Raw genomic sequence first — 17,603 nt, 5'->3', positions numbered from 1 at the left:
ACTGATATGTTTCTTTTTGTTATTATTAAAGCCAACTTATTATAAGTTTGGACTTCCCCTTCAATGAGTTTATATTTTGAAATTAATGATCAATAGGAAGTAAGTCTCTCTTCATTTATTAATTGTTAATTTCTAATTTGATCAATCTTTCAGGAAGCAAGCAGCGATGTGGGTGCAAGGAGACATCTTTAGGAAGAAGGCCAGGGAAGGGCAGATTGCAAATAAGAACAGCGTGTCCAGGATACTCTGTAGTGCTGTAGACGATATCTCCATCAACGACGATAGAGGAATATCCTATGGGGTAGGTGCAGCTTAAAGGAGGGTGGAGAAAAAAAACAATGTTGTCAGATTTTGATAAATTTAGCATGTATTTAAAGAAGAAAGTATTATAAATGAAATAAAGTATGAAAGCCAAACAATGTCATCCAGCCAAGAAATCTTCGTTTGAAGTGACCGATTTGCAACTCTAAATTTTGTCCGCTGTGTATTATACTCAGTTTTTACATCCGGGACTTGTGTGACGTAAGAGGGAAGACCCGTCGCTAAGAAGCCAGTTCATAGTTGCAGTCTGAGCATGAGCAGATAAAGGTCATCGCAGACCAAATTGTAAAAATACACTGAGACAGAATAATGGATACGTGCTCATGAAAGTTATGTAATTATTATTCATTTATGGACCAGCAGTGCACTCCATGACACAGGTGGAAGTATTCTTAGGAAAGGGCAAACAGAAGCTATTTGTGTAGCACCTCCATCGCTGCATAATATTATCATGGCATCGTGTCTTCCCTCTTACGTCACAGCCCTTAGACCGAAAACGATCGCCTTCACATTCTCGCTTCGAATCGCTCGTGGAGGCTTGTTTAAATGATTGTTTTTCAGTGTCAGTGGTGTTTTCAAATCATTAATTGAATTGAATCTTGTTTATGAAGTGTTAAACTGGCATAATATTCTAAATTTCTTGAATTTCATTGATTATAATGTTTTTCTTCTCCACCCTCCTTTAAAGGCTGGTCACATATCAGTGATTTAATAAAGATTGTCATGATCAAATCGGTCCATGTTGAGAATGTATGGTGCGCAATAATTTATGCTTTACAATTTTCTCTGATCATATACATTTTCTGCATATGACTTGCACACATATTTATACAAGTTTTGTATGCCCGAAATGTGTACAATGTGAGCATGGTCCAACATTTTCGCCCTCTCGTTTTACAGAGCAACTCTTCAAATACATGTAGAATTTGTCTTTGAAGACAGAACCCTCATGACATCCTCAATACTTACTATTGAGCACAGAGTCTTGTTAACTGGAATGAATCTTTAATCTCTTTCCTTGTTCCATGTTCTTCTTCTTCTTCAAATTGATAATCTGCCTCCTTCAATCCTGAAGATTCTTGCAGTTGTATATACTGGGGTGTTCAGGTAGACCACCACACCAGGGTTTCCCCCCTACTCTTATACGAATAGCGCAGTGGGTTCCGTGCAAGGGTGGTGACTCTCCTTTACATGGGGCCTCCATTTAACGTCCTATCTGAGGGACAGAGTGTTTTCCACTTAACATAGCCTGCGTCTATGAAACAAGGGGAGGGGCACGTTGAGACACAATGCAGGCTTCAGTCATCCACCTGGGTGGGATTCAAACCTGAGATCTTTGGTTCGACAGGCAGACACTTTACCGACTGAGCCACCTCGCTGTTCAAATGATACAAATCAATCTTTGGACCGAACCTCTATTGAGAATCCTTGCTATTATTTTCTTGATCAAAAGATCACATACACCATATCACTCAAAGAGACAATGGTAGGAGAGTCACACGACGCCAATAATGAGGACAATATTGACTATAGTCCTAAGCTACTGGTATCCCACTTTTGTTTAGAGACAGAGGTAGTAGTCTGAGTCTTCTATTCAGAATCACCCACTTAGAACCCAGGTCTATTGTGACTGGGTTGGCTGCCCTGCAAGCTCTATTGATTATTGATTATTGATCTGCTGCTATTAATCCTGCCATCGTATGCAAGGGTAGAGATTCTAACAGAAACTCCTTGAGAGAAGGCATTATAAGTTGGCTTCATGATGATTACTGAGGATGTGATGAGGGTCTATAAACTCACATCTTCAATTAAAACCTTTTTACAGTCTTGTTAAAGTGTACAAAATTACTCTGTGAGCCATGTCGAGGTTAATTTATGTACCAAACTCTCTCCAAGTGCAATAGTTAATTAAACATCTTTCTAACAGTCTTATTTTAATGTTCAAAATCAATCTGGGAATCTTATTAATTTGCCTTCATCTTACAAATTCTCCCCAGGTGAAATTGTTATCCTCTCAGTCAAGATGGGCTCTTGCATGATCTTCTGACAGCTCCATTATTGCACTGTGTTTTAGAACATTGATCACAGAGGGTTTTAGTCACAATTCACATGTTCTCCCAAACCTGCTGATGTTATCTTTCATGAATGGGGAGGGGGGATGTCACTCCCTCCCTCTCTAATTTGCCATTAAAAATAATAATAAAATCATTCCTCTTCTTATCTAGGACATCTTTTGTTGCTTCTTAGGACTTTCCCTTTATTTCTTAGCTCCTCTACTATGCTGTTGTATTATCATCAGAATAAAGTGCATTGGCATCACATATAAGTTCTTAATCCAGTGCAATGACATGGTTGGGTAAATTGGGAAAAACAGGTGTATTATCCTTCAATATTTTGATAAATTATCAGTTTGAAAGATTGAGACATTTATATGTAATCTATTGAAAAGCATGTTGTATGCTGGGATCCATAAGAGATTTCTGTAATATGAATTACACGTCCTTATGGTTTTCAACATGCATTATCAGACATAATCTTTGATATCAAACATGCTATAATTTTTGTTGATTTTAATTCAATAACACAATCAATATCTTTAATTCCTTCTAATCACGCAGCCCGGTGAACAATACAAGCTTCGGTCCACACTGAGCGGCTCACAAGCCATGACCCAAGGGGACAAGCTTCGACAGCTCAAGGTCTCAAGGAAGGCAAGGTCGGCCACCACGGGCAGTCTCAAGTAAGAATCACACATATCACATTTCATATATCATAAATATTCATATGTAGAGGTGTCCAGGACGAGTGGATACGTCGCAGAACTGTCGATCACAAGTCCGCGGTTCGAATCCTGCCGCGGCACTAATGTCCTTTGGCAAGACATTGATCTACATTTGCCACACTCCACCCAGGTGAAGTAAATGGGTACCGGTAGGAAGGAAATCCTTGAATGCTGTGAGCACCGAAATCGGTAACCTAGCAGAGCCGGGGTAATATTGGAGCACTTTGAGCACCTTGCAGGGTGGATATGTGAGCTATATAAATATCCAATATTATTATTATCATTATTATATCATAAATATTCAAATATCACAGATATTGGGGGGAAAAGAAAAAAAATATATCCATTTTCATGTGAGCAAGAGATCCTACGATACATGCTCTGGTGATAATTGTTCAGCAGTCAATTTTCTACATTTACCGAATCCCCAACTTCAGCCATGTACCAAATGTTATTCATAACCCTAACCATCTTAGGACTCAATAAAGCCCAGTGCAATGTTGCCAGAGCATGCGTCAGGTTACTTACACTAATTTGATTTACTTTAAATTCATTATCTTCATTTTACACCATATAATCTTGTTATACTAGTGGCTCCTGTATTTTATCATTCCCGTATACTTTATACTGCGAATGCCTGGAGAAGCAAAGGGATAACTTTTGCATTATGAGGTGCAGCCATTAGTGTGATAACTGTTTTATTTTTATTTTTTTGGTAAAATATAAAAAGACAAAAATAGGCATTTGTTGTCATTTGATACTGCAATTTCAGGATCGTAATGGTAAAAGAGCTCAAAATCAATGAATAATGCTGGTACTTTTAGTAATGAAAAACGAGATAATTCTTGTATTCTAATGGTTTGAGTTTGCCAATGTCTGTTCCCTATTCCTCTTTCTCTCTCTCCCCCCCCCCCCCTCTCTCTCTCTCTCTCTCTCTCTCTCTCTCTCTCTCCCTTTCCCTCCCACCCCCTCTCTCTTTCTCTCTCTCACTTATTGCATTCTGTTACTTATTTCCTGCTTTGTATTTGTCATTTCCTTTTCTCTCTCTCGCTACTCTCTCCCTCCTCCCCCTCTCTTTCTCTCTCCCCCTCTTTCTCTCTCTCTCTCTCTCTCCCCCTCTTTCTCTCTCTCTCTCTCTCTCTCTCTCTCTCTCTCTCTTATTGCATTCTGTCACTCATTTTGTGCTTTGTATTTGTCTCTTGTAATATTTATCTGTTTCTCTTTATACTCCTTTCGTTCTCTCTCCATCTTCTAGACCTGGGAGAATATTTTTTATGGGCCTGGGTGTGTGTGGGATGAAAATGAACATGTCAAGGTAAACTGAGATATGGCTGCATTGGACCCCTCGATTTCGTCAGCCTGAAAAAAAAATTCTCCTGTACAAGTTTTGCGAGAACGTTTGCGTTGTGGTTCATTCTTTATACTAACCGAACTCCTGACGTCCACCCTGGTCTCGACACTTTACCTAATCTCATCCCTAATCCTAAATCTAGCCTAAACCTCATTGCACTTATCCCTATCCCTGGAGCCAATGTGAGATCCCCCTGAAACGAATTCCGTTAAGATCACCAGAAATGCATGCTATGGTAATCTAAAAGAGTGTTCCTGAAATAAGCATTGGAAAAATTGATGGGAATATCTAGAAAGGGGAAGAGATGGAGTTGAAAATGTTGTTTTCATTTAATACGAAGTTGATAAAGTGTACACTTTCTTTTTGTAACATTTTAACACAGTCAAGCCTGCCGTAGTGGCAACCTTTCATTTCTTCCTGTATATACGGTAGTGGTCACCCTTAATTGTCTCTCTCGGATGATAATTTGTCTTAAAACTTGTCTAGGAAAGGCCACCTTTCTCATTGTCCCTTTTGCAGGCCTTTATAGACAGGTTTGCATGTATGTTAAACATAGACTGACCCATCATCTCTTTATTACAATCTTATTCTGATTAATTTATCATGGACTCAGGAATAGGTTGAAAATAAAAAATAAAGTGTAAACTTTGTAAAGACATTTTTATTTTATGGAAGACAGCAATCTACAAGTTTATTCAAATAATCTTGCAATGTAATTTTGTGTACATGTACATGTACACCTGTAAGTTTTATGTGGAATTGTGAACTTATTATTAAATTTGTGAACAGTGATGATATAAATGTGGAATATCATAGCAGAAGGGTGTTAAAACTACACTCAATGTCAACTACAGCCAAGGTGTTTCGAATTTGTATGCATTTGAATTAATTGTTTTAAAGATGTCATTGTATTGTTATTTTTACTTGCCTTCTTGTAGGTTAGATGAAGGCAAAATTCACACCCGATCAACCTCCTCACAGCCATTAAGGTTAGTACCATGTATGGTTTCTTATGTACATGCTTCCCAGTTGTACTTCTATCATTTAAACTTTCCTTTGAAACAGTGTTTCTTCCCATTACTTATTAAAGGCGTCCTCATACAGTTTTATGTGAACTTGTGTTTATATGCAGTGGCAGAGCCAGGATTCTTAGACGAGACGGCGTAATTAATTGTCCGAAATATATGACACCCCCTTCCCCCCCCCCCCAACAAAAAAACAAACACCTATGGCTCAAAACACTTTCTTGCAAGATCAGATTGAAGTATCGTATGTGGCAGGCTTAAAAATGAGAGAGAACTTGTCAGAAGGTTCTATCTCAAAAAGCCTGTGACGGTGGGCACATTTATGTCTAGTAAACTCACTAGAGCAAAGGCAAGACCTGGGCCCGTATTTAATTCAATACTTAGTACAAAATTTAAGCTTTTTACTTAGTATTTTACTCTAAATCTAAGCCAACTCCATACAAGACTTAAGTCAATTATTTTGAGGCCTTGATCGGCAGGCATATGATATTCTTACACAGTATTATAACCTGCGCACAATTATATCAGCACGCATTTATTGCAACGCATCAATGGCGCATTACTTTTGATTGACCGTGTGACGTCACAATGCTTATCAGTAAGTATTTTACTTAGATTTTGTCTTGCGTAAGTATAAGTCGAAAATGCGATTTGAATACGAAAGTAAATTACTTAACTTAGCCATTTACTTAGTAAATTTCCTACTTATGCTAAGTATTGAATTGAATACCGGCCCTGGACAATAGATTTACACCACACATTATCTTTCACAGCCATGAGTGAAAGGTACAAGGTAAAAGTAATGTACAAATTATACTGCTTTTGAGAGGTGTTCCGTCTCCACAGTTTGGTGTCATATCACATCAAAGAAGAAAAGCTAAGGAGTGAGCAATCTTGTAGAGAAGGGGGTGGTGATTTAAGTTTTTAATCATCTCTTTATCATATGGCCTTTTCAGAGTTTGTGTGTGACATGCTTTTCATCAGCTAATAATTTGTCATTGGATTAGTATACAAAGTCAACTTTAAAAAATATCATTTCATATTTTATTGATTCTACACATTTTTGGAATCCTATACCAAGCACATCTGCCAATTACACTTTTGAACTATTTTACTGATTGAAGCATTTAAATTCAAGCCTTGCTTATTCATTTGAAGGAAACTCATGTTTTCTATTTGTTGATACTTTTCTAAGTTCCTGCTTAAAAACACTCATGACTAACCCAGATTAAACCAAATAAAAGTACACATTTTCCAATATATCACAAAATCCTCCTCAAACTCTAATGTGAGTCAAATTGCAATTTTTTCAAATGCATTATATAATATTTGTGCTGTATCTTATTATTTTCCTTTTTTTATCAAATTCACACCACTCCTTTAAAAATATATCAACGCAGTCCTCAGTTTCTGCGGACGTTTCTGAGGTATCGTATTATCGCATCACATAGCACCTTGCCTGCATATTTTGCAAGGCTATATGCTAAATATTAACTCTGTGAATATGATACTACGTGTAGCTCTAAATCTTTATAACCATATATTCTTGTTTTAACTTGCATTACTCTTTAAATGGGTAGTCAGGACTAATTTTAAAATATAAAAAGGCACGTTTTTTTTGGTTTGTTAAAGAAGTGCTAATATTATAGCATAACTGATTCTGTAATAGTTTTCCAGATTCGGACCCAAAAAGTACTTTGTTAGTGTAGTATCTAGAGGTCTGTTTTGTAACAACTATGTCATGTTTGTGTTGGTTAAAACAAGAGAAGGGTGTCTTACTAATTGCCTTAGGCCAATTGAAGTGACCAAGTAAAGAAACAATTTTGTGTAATGTTTACGTTTAACATTTCTTATTAGAACCCAGTAGTTGAAATTTGATTGTCAGTAACATTGAAAATAAATGTAAAAGCTAGACGAAGTAACAGTAGTAGTAGCATTAACTGTAGTGGTAGTGGTAGTAGTAGCAGTAGTGGTAGTAGTGGTAATGATGACAGTAGTAGCAGTGATAGTAGTGGTAGTGATAGTGGTAGAGATAGTGGTAGTAGAAGTGATAGTAGTGGTAGTTGTAGTCGCAGCATTATCGTTAGAAATAGTAGTAGGAGTATTAGTAGCAGTAGCAGTAGTGTGAGTAAAAGTAGAAAATACATATTATGCAAATGCTGTAATATTGATTGTTTTATGCCGTGATCAAGCATTCAAAGAAATCAGTCATTCCATCAAACCTTTTTGTGAATGCACAACAAAATTGCATGGCATGGAGTGACAAAATTCAATTACAAGAATAACAGAGCTGCCTTGCTGTGCAATGGATTTGGACCGTTGTTTTGTATATCTATGGGATTTCTATTGAGTGATGATGTAAATACTGTACTGTTAATACTGTATAAGGCTACATGTATATAAGATACCTATTCTGGTTCAAAAGACATTGCTACTGTGGTGATTTGAAGTGCTGTCATACAAGATGAAATCAATGAACACTCTTTGGTACAAAAATGGTGTAAATTCAATTTATCTTCTTTTATTCTTCTTGGGTGTTTTTTGGAGTGTGTTGCTGTAGGAAGACATTTCCTGTGTTAAAAGAGGGGGAAAAACTGTTGTGTGGTTAGAGGGATTGGGTATCTTTACCTTAGATTCTCTTGACAAAATCCTGGATTTAGCTCATGCTGCAATCATAATTACATGTATAAACCTTTAGGTCAGACAGGAATCCCATGACTTTCACAAGCCGATCGCATGTTTGATTATCAAGATATTTATGATTGGAATTCGAAATTTCAAAAACCATTTTCCCAATATTTTTTATAACACTACAGTCTATTGGAGAAAATTAGTATGGTAAAACCGGTAACCCAAAGATTTTACTGTTTTAAAGCACTTTATGATCATTTTCAAGCGCAATTTCTTTAGGGCTTCAATATTACACCATATCACAGACACTGATAACACGTAGGGCCATTGCGTCTCAGATTTGTAATACTGGAAATATTGTTAAACAATGCCTTTAAGTACAAGTTTGTTGACCAATTTATGTAACTGTAGAGTAATTGTTTAGGTTAAAGAGAATAGAAATGTAGATTTCTGTTGTTGAACAAACCTTGTTAATATTTCCATTAAAAATTACTTGTAGACATTGGCTGATCAAGTAGCAGAAAACTCATTTTCAGTGGCAGTCTCAATTGTTGGTTAATGTTGGTTATAATTAAACAAACAAAAAAATATTCTGAAAAGTCAAAAGAAAATCAGTACCAAGTTCAGAACCGTTTGAGATCCTTCGTGCTATAAAAGAAACTGAAAGTAATATCAAATGATTGTAAATATAAATCTATTACATATCAAAAGGAAATTATACCAATAACAATCTCCTTCAGACATGTCTTGTGATACTAGATTACGGATGTACCTTTTGGAAATGAATCCTGCTCGATACAAAGATCAGTTGGTTTGGCTTTTTGTTGCTTGCTCTTAATACCAAAAATTTCAACTACCAGGGCCTTGTATTATAAAGAGTTTTGATTGATTCAAATAAATTGCAACTTGAAATTAATCACAACTGTGTGCTGAAGAGATAGGAGTTGCAATACAATTTGAGTTGTGATCCATTTGAATCATTCGCAAGACGGTACCAAGGTCTAACTTATTACTATTTAGTACTCTTAACATCTTACAGGAGCTTTTGAATGGATTGTTTATGTGTCGTCATGAACATGAAGTGTATCTGTCATTGATGTTTTGATAGTGTGATAAATGTAGCTTGTATTAGTTTCACATCCAGTAAAGTCAAACATGACTCTTTTGGAACATGACATTTTTGTGCCTTCATAAAGGACATCCATTTTCATGGCCAGAAACTTTAAATTCATGTACATTTCATGGATGTAAAAGTTTCTGGTCTTAAAGTAGATGTTTCAATGTTGGGAATGTCGATTTAAACAGGATTTTTCTGCTCGTGATTAAACAATTTCTTTCTGTGGTTCAAAGAAATCACTCTAGTGTCACCGGTACTTGATTTCAAACCAATGCTTTTTAATGTGAGGAAAGCACTTGATCTTAACAAGGGCTTGAAAATGGAGTCTAAGGCAGAAGGACCATCTAAAATTCACAGTAACCCCTTCATACAGAGGTCACAACAAAGAGATAAAGCACAACCCTAATTTCTTTAAGAATAAGTTATCTGTATTGATTCCCTTTAACAGACTTGTGTTGAAGCCTGACAGTTTCTTAAGGCTGATTCAGATATGAAAGGAATCAAAGGATAAACTGCTCCAAAACAACAACGTTTTGTTTTATAACGTGTGAATGACTGGCAACTGCATGCAACAACAGTTTCACATGTCGTCGCCTGGCTGGCAGAAGGGCGTTAGCTCGTATTTCAGGTCAATAATGAAACTTTAAGCAGAAGGGCGTTAGCACTAAATCGCTTCAAACTTTTATAAAACTTACTTATTTCCGAGAAGAAAAAAATGTGGCCGTGTTCTACTACATGTACAACATTTCTATTAGTCTTTTATTTTTTAAACCAATTTTCGGAACGGAAAGCAGTTTAGATATAAAACAAATCTTTAAATGCGAATATTTCAAAAAGTAGTTTTCGACTCGCTAACGCCATTCTGCCACCCGGCCGACGATGTATTCTCTTAGCTCTGTGTTTAAATAAGATACAGAAAAGTGAAGCGTATTATACCTGAGTCGTGAAAATCCCGCTGCCGTTTACCTTGTCATAACTGAATATAAAGGTTTTATTGTGGGGTTCTTGTGCTCTTGTAGCTCAATCACTTTTCTCACTTAGATCTCCATTTTCTATCATTACTCAATCAGCTATCAACCAATCAACACCTTTTGTTTCAACAAATAGTTGACTGCTTCGTGCTGATTGGTGCATTATTTAAAAGTTTAATTGCAATCTTCTTGCAATGGTAACTGGGAATAGGTTTATATTTTGATGGTATTTTGGAAGTCCTGCACTTTGGATTTTTACGTTCCCCTGAGTTGCTGTGTGGCATGAAATGCATTGATCGATATTTAAAAATCCCATATTTATGCTCTCTCTCTCTATTTTTTTCTCTGACCCATTCATCCTCCCTCTTCCCCAAATCCCTTCCCCTTTACCATTTTATACCACCGACCACCCCCCACCCCTTTATATTTATCACTCCGATCCCAACCTACCCCTTCAACTGATGATGTCGGCATGGCAACAGGAACAAAGCAAGTAGTAAAAAGTAAGCTACCTGCATCACTTCCAACTGTTTGCTGTTATTGCTTAGAATCTAACTTACAGAGTGATACTTTTATTGTATTCTCATTTTGCCAGCATTCTGCTATCCACTTTTAAAAAGATAGAACACTTAACATTAGCTTTGTTAACGTTTGAAGTATTATCCTTTTCCTTTGCACTGGGTGGATTGTAAATGGATGCAAACGTGATTTTTTTTTTTTTCCCCTTTTTGTTCACTATAGGTTTGACTGCACAAAGTTTGCCTTGCATAAATGCAAAATTCACTTGAGATTTACAAAACATTTGCCTCAAATATTCAAGTTTCACTCTGTCTATAGCTGTATCTGTCTATTTCTCTCTCACCCACTCTCTCTCTCTCTCTCTCTTTCTCTTTCTCTCTCTCTCTCTCTCTCTTTTTCTTTCTCTCTCTATCTCTCTCTCTCTCTCTCTTTCTCTCTCTCTATTTATCTATCTATCTAGTATCTGTCTATCTACCGGTATCTCTCTCTCTGTCTGTCTCTCTCTCCTCTCTCACTGTGTCCCTTTTTCACTCACTCTCTTACTCCATTCCCTCTCTGCCCCTCTCTCTATCTCTCTTTCTCTCTTTCTCTCTTTCTCTCTCTCTCTATCTCTCTTTCTCTCTCTCTCTCTCTATCTCCCACTTACATGTAGGCTAGAGTGTATCTCTCTTCATCTGTACTTCTTAATGCTTTCAAATGTCATTGTGCTGTGCTGCACTCACAGAAGCAAATCATGTTCCTGTATTATTGTATGTCAGATATGATTTGTCAGCATTGAGATCTAGTCTACAGGCACAGCCTCTAATATGTAACTTAATCATAATTCCATTAAAGGGCTATCCAACCCTTCTAAGAAGTTTATTTGTATAAAGCATAAACATAAGATTAACAGAATGGCGCAGGTTTGAAATAAATCAGACTAAAAAAAGAATGTTATGGATGGTTGAATATGAAACCACTTAGTTTGTGGATCTCATATCCGCAGCTCTTCCATGTGTCTTGTACAAAATATCTGTTTTTATTCTGAGTGCCTTCTCCATTGGAGCACTACTCATAATATTTTATGGATAGCATACATACATGTATCTTCTGAAGAAAAAAGACCCTCCAGAGTCTAACATTTTTGAAAAATTGAATTTTTTGTTAATTTTTGTGTTGGAACAAATGGGAAAGTTGTCTCCCACTACATGTACATCATAGGAACATTACAGATTTAGCCAATTTTAAGAGCCCATGATAGGGATTATGACCTTCAAACATTCATAACTTTCTCATTTTTTTGTCCAATTTCATTCAAAATTTCACCAGTCTACTTCTCTGACTTTTCTGCTTTCCTCATATAGAGTAGTTTGCAATCAAGGTTGGGTTCCCCTTTTAAACCTTGAGCGTAGCCTAGCCTAACTTTGTCAGTCTTCTGGCTGTTGTGTCAGGAGCAGCTACTGCAGGGCCTATGGACGCTAGTATACCATGCAGTCATGGTAGTCTAACAGTCCATACACTCAGTTGCACATTACAACTGACAAGGGTCTGTGCATACAAACTACATTGATTCCATGAATAGTGCATTCATATAGCTTAGCCAGAATTTGGAATTCAAAATCAAATCAAATCGCTGCTTTTAAACGTACACTTTATCAAGTTAACATTGAGTAAGAACCCCCTCCCCATCATCTCGTTATTATCATGCTTACCATAAGATATCTCTCAGTAAACTCTACATTCCCAAATCAACAAGTGCGTCGGTACCTACAATATAACCTTAAAGTTTCAAACCACAAACCTGATTTTTAACTTTACCAACTGTCGTGTGAACTGAACTATTATCATACTATAATCATGATCACTATAATCATTCTTGCATTACTTTGTGAAGCATCTCAAACTTTAAACATAAATTGTAAGTAACTGTATATATATTCACCTTCTTCACTGTGAGTTGCTTTCTAATATAAAAATATGAAATATGTACTGCTTGTAACCATTGCTAACAATATAGCTCCATGGTCTTACAACACCTTGGACTCTGTAGGTCTGTTATTACCTTCATAATCTGCAAATTTTCTATGAATGCATACATTCTCAAGTATATACATGTATCCATTTATTATCTTAATGTGAATACTGGTTGATTTCAAAGACTTGTAATATAGCCAGAGAATGAGTAATTTGCATCTCTGCATCATGATCAAATACCATGTGGGCCTGCAAACTAGAACAACCTGGGCCCCATTTCACCAAACTTGTCATTAGTGACAAATGATACATGTAGCTGTTATAAAAACTAGTGAAATCCTTGCTTCTGATTGGTTATGAGCAGATTTGACACTGAATTTTGTCATTTGTCATTAAAAAATGCTTTGTGAAATGGGTCCCTGAGGCCCGTCTTATAAAGAGTTGCGATTGATCCAAATCAATCGCAAGTCCTGTAATCAATCGCAAGTTTGCAGTCCCATATCTCGTATGTACATAGTTGCGATTGATATCAACTACAAATAAGTTGCAACTTTATAAGAAGCAAACATTTAAGCAAAATAACAGTTTTTAAATCCTTTCCATAGCGAAATCGATTTAGAAGCCCACGTATGTTTTGCTAAGCAAATATTTTAAAAGTCATCGATTAGGATCCTTGAAGTCTCTGAGAATACTGCAGTGAAAACAGAATGACAGCTGATTCACCTCTGGAAAGCTCCTAAAATTCTCTTGAACTAAAAGCTACTAAAGTTGTACATAAAAATCATGACAATGACATCTTGTTTTGTTTTGTAGCGAACTAAAAAGAGTACCCATAAAAGGTTTTTGTTACACTGGAATCCCGTCTGTGCTTGCAGACTCTTTTTTTGTACACTTTAAGTGTGTGACACAAGAAGAATCAAACCATGCCATCTTTCTATCTTTCAACAATCTGCAGAATTTCCTCAGCCACCACGTCATCGACATCCCCCGTCAAATCTTCCAAAGTGGTTTCCCCTACGCACACCTCCACTAGTACCAGGCGGACCACCAGGCACTCTGCGGCCGCCACCACTGGCCTCAAAAGGTGAGTTGTCTGGAACTCTTAACATGCCATGCACATAATATCCCTCTTTATCCATCATGGGATAGAGAATGCTTCAAGATTTATAAGCTAACTTTGTCCAGTGCAAGATCAATCTATCCTGGAGGGCGTTTCACAAAACTTGTCATCAGTGACAAATGACAGTTTTTGTTATAAGCTACTGAAATCCTTGCTTCTGATTGGTTATCAGCCGAATTGTCACTGATTTTTGTCATTTGTCATTGAAAAAAGGCTTTGTGAAATGGGTCCCAGTTTTTGAAAGGGTTGTCATGGAGCTAATCAAGAGTGAAAATGGGTAATTTTGCAAAGCCATTGTGTTGCACATAGCAATCCTTCCATTAATTGGTGCCTATTGTTTTGTGCAAAATTGCATGTGTAGCAAACAAGGGACCATGCAGAGAGACAAAGGAAGCAAACAAAGGGTTAATTCTTGTACTACAGTAAGGGACAAGAACAGCTTGTAGTTCTTCAACAAATGTAGAAGAGGCACATCCTGTACATAATTTATAAAGGTAGAATAGGGTTTTGTACAAAGATGATCTATGAGACAGGGTACTATAATTGAAAATTCATTCCCCAAAATATGATTGTATGCAGGGTTCCCTTTAACCTTTTTTTTGTAGGGGGTCCAGATTTCATTAATTTGGTTCTGTGTGCATTATAAGCCACATGTTAAAATTATGCAATTTCGAGGGTCCTGAATTGATGGGACATAAATGTTGCAAGAGGTCTTTGTATGTTTTTTCTTCTTCATTTTTCCATTTATAATAGCATCCATCTTGCATTAAAAAAAATTAAGCAAACAAACAATGTGCAAAATGAATTGAAAATATTGCAGTTCTTGAACTGTGCATCAAGGCATACCATATTCTATTCTTATTTATGCTGTATTTATTTCATGCCATTTGCAATGCTTTCCTCTTCAAAGTTGTGGAGGGCACCAAGTTTGTGTTGGCTCTTTTAAAAAGATTGAAGCAGCTCTATTTAAAATCCTAGTTGAAATTCCAGCCCAAGTATTGTGGTATTTATGTGGTACTTTGTGCTGTACACATTATTCATTGCCTTGTCTTCGAAATTGCATCGCAGTCGGACCATACAGTGTGTGATGGGTTTTAAGGCATAGACCTAGATAGATTACATGTAACTGTTTCCCTGGTTGCAAAACCACTGAACAGGTAAAACTATCCAAGCTCCTTCCCTATCTAAATGTGATGTTCTAATACTGTTGACATCAATGTCTATGGTCCATTTCTACTTGTGTTCAATTTGTATATTTATGTGGAAAGTTAACATCATGACAAGATTCTGTTTGGTGGCTGGATTAAAAGTTGTCCTAATTTACTTGTCTGTTTGATGTTTGTGTAACTTGTAACGGGAGAAGTGCAGTTTTCATGTCTCACAAATTCCCCACAAATGTAGAGATCGACATTCAGTATTTAGAAATAGAAGAAGCATGTCACTGTCCAAAGCAAAAAAGGTGTTGTTGTTTTTTGTATTGTTTGTTTTACATGTAACTAGTCTTTAGGAAGGGTAGCCATGTATTTTCTATTTTTTGATGAATTGAGCTAGAATGAATACAGGGCAGGAAGAGTTGGAATGAAATCAGTGTTTGGCAAAATGACAGTTATTATTACATCTACCATACATGTATATATACATGTAGTAGCATGTTATTGCACTGTAGAATACAAGAAAATGCAACATTATTTCTCTGTATTTGGCTGCTACTATTCACAAAATTTGGAGTTAAACTATCTTTTTTTGTTGAATAATTTGTTTAATTGGGGGAAGGGGGTAAAGATAAGAAAACCCTGTCTCCAATCATAACAGGTCATATGTGAGGAATATGATAACTAACATTATTGTTACTTTTTTGGGCAGTGTGGGGTGTTTTTCTAAACGCATAAGAACTCTTTTTATTTTGTACATTGCCCCCTCTCCTCTCCTCTCCGTCCCCTTCGTCCCCCTTCATTCTGCCGCCTTGCTACGCCCCCTCTCTCTCTCTCACAGCGGCTCATCGAGGATTAACAAAGAGTATAGCACAGGACACAACGCAGGCGACTACACCACTAGCACCACCTCCTCTTCACTCAAATATACCCGCTCTACACCAGTAAGTAGGATTTGAATGACCCCCTCCTCCTCCCCTCCCCCTTCCTCTGCCTGCTTGCCCACTCACCTCTACCTACACTCTTCTTCTATATATTTCCTTCTTGGCACCCCCCCCCCCCCCACACTCCTGTACTGAAGAACTACTCAGGTTTAAACTTTGCATTGCTTTTCTTTCTTTTTCAGTATTTTTTGCTTGGTACAGTGTACATGTTTCTCTTAATATCTGTCGTATAGATTTTTAATATTTTTATTTATATCTACGTCAATCTGGCTGTTCTTTTTCTCTCTCTCTCTCTTTTTTTCTCGTATTTTGTATTGATCCTTACCCTAGTTTTTGAACTTGAACAGCAATTTGCAGCACTCAAATTTCTTTAAAATTACCTTCTCTTATTTGTCTCTGTTCCCCTCCCCCCCCCCCCCCTCTCTCTCTCTCTCTCTCTCTCTCTCTCTCTCTCTCTCTCTCTCCCTCTCCCTCTCTTTCATCTCCCATCTCAGTTTTATGCTTTCTCTCTTCCATTCTTTTCCCATATCATAATTTGAAGTACCGGTACCATCAATGGTGTTTTCAGATTGATCTTTCTTGCGTTCCCCCACCCCTCCCCCTTTATGCAGTTAATTTTCGGTCTTTTCTGTGGTTGATTCTAAACATTCTAATTCTTTTTGTTATATTTTACCTTACTAACCACTGGTTTAATATTTTTGTTACTAATTTGAATTAAACAATTTACCATTCTGAACGAACTGAAAGATTGAAGATCAAACGTATCTATCAATAGAATGGTATTTTTTCAATTTCTTTAAATTTCTCTCTCTTTCACCCCCTTTTTCCTGCTTGCATTTTTATCCCTTTGCCGTGGACTTCACTGGATATTTTGCTTTGATGCCAACCCAACAGTTTTGCATATATTACAAATATATTTATGTGTTTGTGTTATAATTCACTCAACTGTTTCTTTGTATAGCAAGGAATACATGTACGTACAGCTCAACTTGGATTTGACAAAATATGTTCATGGTTGTAATTTTCTTATATATTATAAATGTAATCATTCCAAAAGCTTAGATTTTGGATGGAAAAGTATTTGTACAACAATACTAATGCCAACAGGGTCAAATGACTTGTTTTAAAAAATAACAGTCTTTTCTTCCCTATCTTCAAAACAGTTACAATAGATTCAAAATGAGCGCAACCTCATATCAATCATAATCAAGTACAGAAGGCGTTTGTACGTATGTGATTGATCGGAGGACTGTAGTCAAGTTGAATCACAGGTCTTTATATATAAAAATAGGCTTTGACTGTTTGCTATCGATTTTGAGGAGCTTTCTTTAAAATATTCACATCATATCTACAGCTCACTAACTCACTCTTATCTCATTATTTCCTTTGTCTTTTTTTCTTCAAATAATGAAGCCATTAATACCTAGCGGAAAGCTACAGTATCTGGAAAGCCAGTTAGCGTATCAACCAAGGAGATACATTTACATGTAGGCAGACAGGCAGGCAGATATCAGCGTTGTATTTCATTCATTTCCCTTTTGCAAATTGTGTTTGAAAAAGAATGGCAAACTTGAACCGAGGGCTGTTTCCAATACAATTATCTGCCATGTTCATGACATTTTGAAATAGATGATGCCAGTTTACAGGGGGGAATTGGTGGATATCGATTAATAATGTGAGTTTTGGGCACTTGTGAACAAGCACTCACATCATTTATC

At 36.7% G+C, this 17,603-nt stretch overlaps 1 protein-coding gene across 7 annotated transcripts in view; it reads left to right on the top strand.

Annotated features, from left to right (window-relative positions):
- LOC115918471 (dual specificity protein phosphatase CDC14AB-like) overlaps positions 1-17,603 on the top strand; it is a 66,821-nt gene that overhangs the window by 38,603 nt on the left and 10,615 nt on the right. For 3 of the 7 annotated variants that reach the window (XM_030980093.1, XM_030980099.1, XM_030980124.1), the window contains exons 10-16: positions 154-301; positions 2,940-3,061; positions 5,393-5,443; positions 6,880-6,906; positions 10,681-10,701; positions 13,626-13,754; positions 15,783-15,885. In XM_030980093.1, the coding sequence (XP_030835953.1) occupies positions 154-301; positions 2,940-3,061; positions 5,393-5,443; positions 6,880-6,906; positions 10,681-10,701; positions 13,626-13,754; positions 15,783-15,885 (601 nt within the window). The remainder of the gene's footprint in view (positions 1-153; positions 302-2,939; positions 3,062-5,392; positions 5,444-6,879; positions 6,907-10,680; positions 10,702-13,625; positions 13,755-15,782; positions 15,886-17,603) is intronic. The other 4 variants (XM_030980111.1, XM_030980106.1, XM_030980129.1 and 1 more) reach the window with 4 other exon arrangements.

This window comes from Strongylocentrotus purpuratus, unplaced genomic scaffold, assembly GCF_000002235.5.
Source record: "Strongylocentrotus purpuratus isolate Spur 01 unplaced genomic scaffold, Spur_5.0 spur5_contig_817, whole genome shotgun sequence".
In the NCBI taxonomy this organism is placed as follows: Eukaryota; Metazoa; Echinodermata; class Echinoidea; order Camarodonta; family Strongylocentrotidae; genus Strongylocentrotus; species Strongylocentrotus purpuratus.
This window is presented reverse-complemented; position numbering and strand designations above follow the sequence as displayed.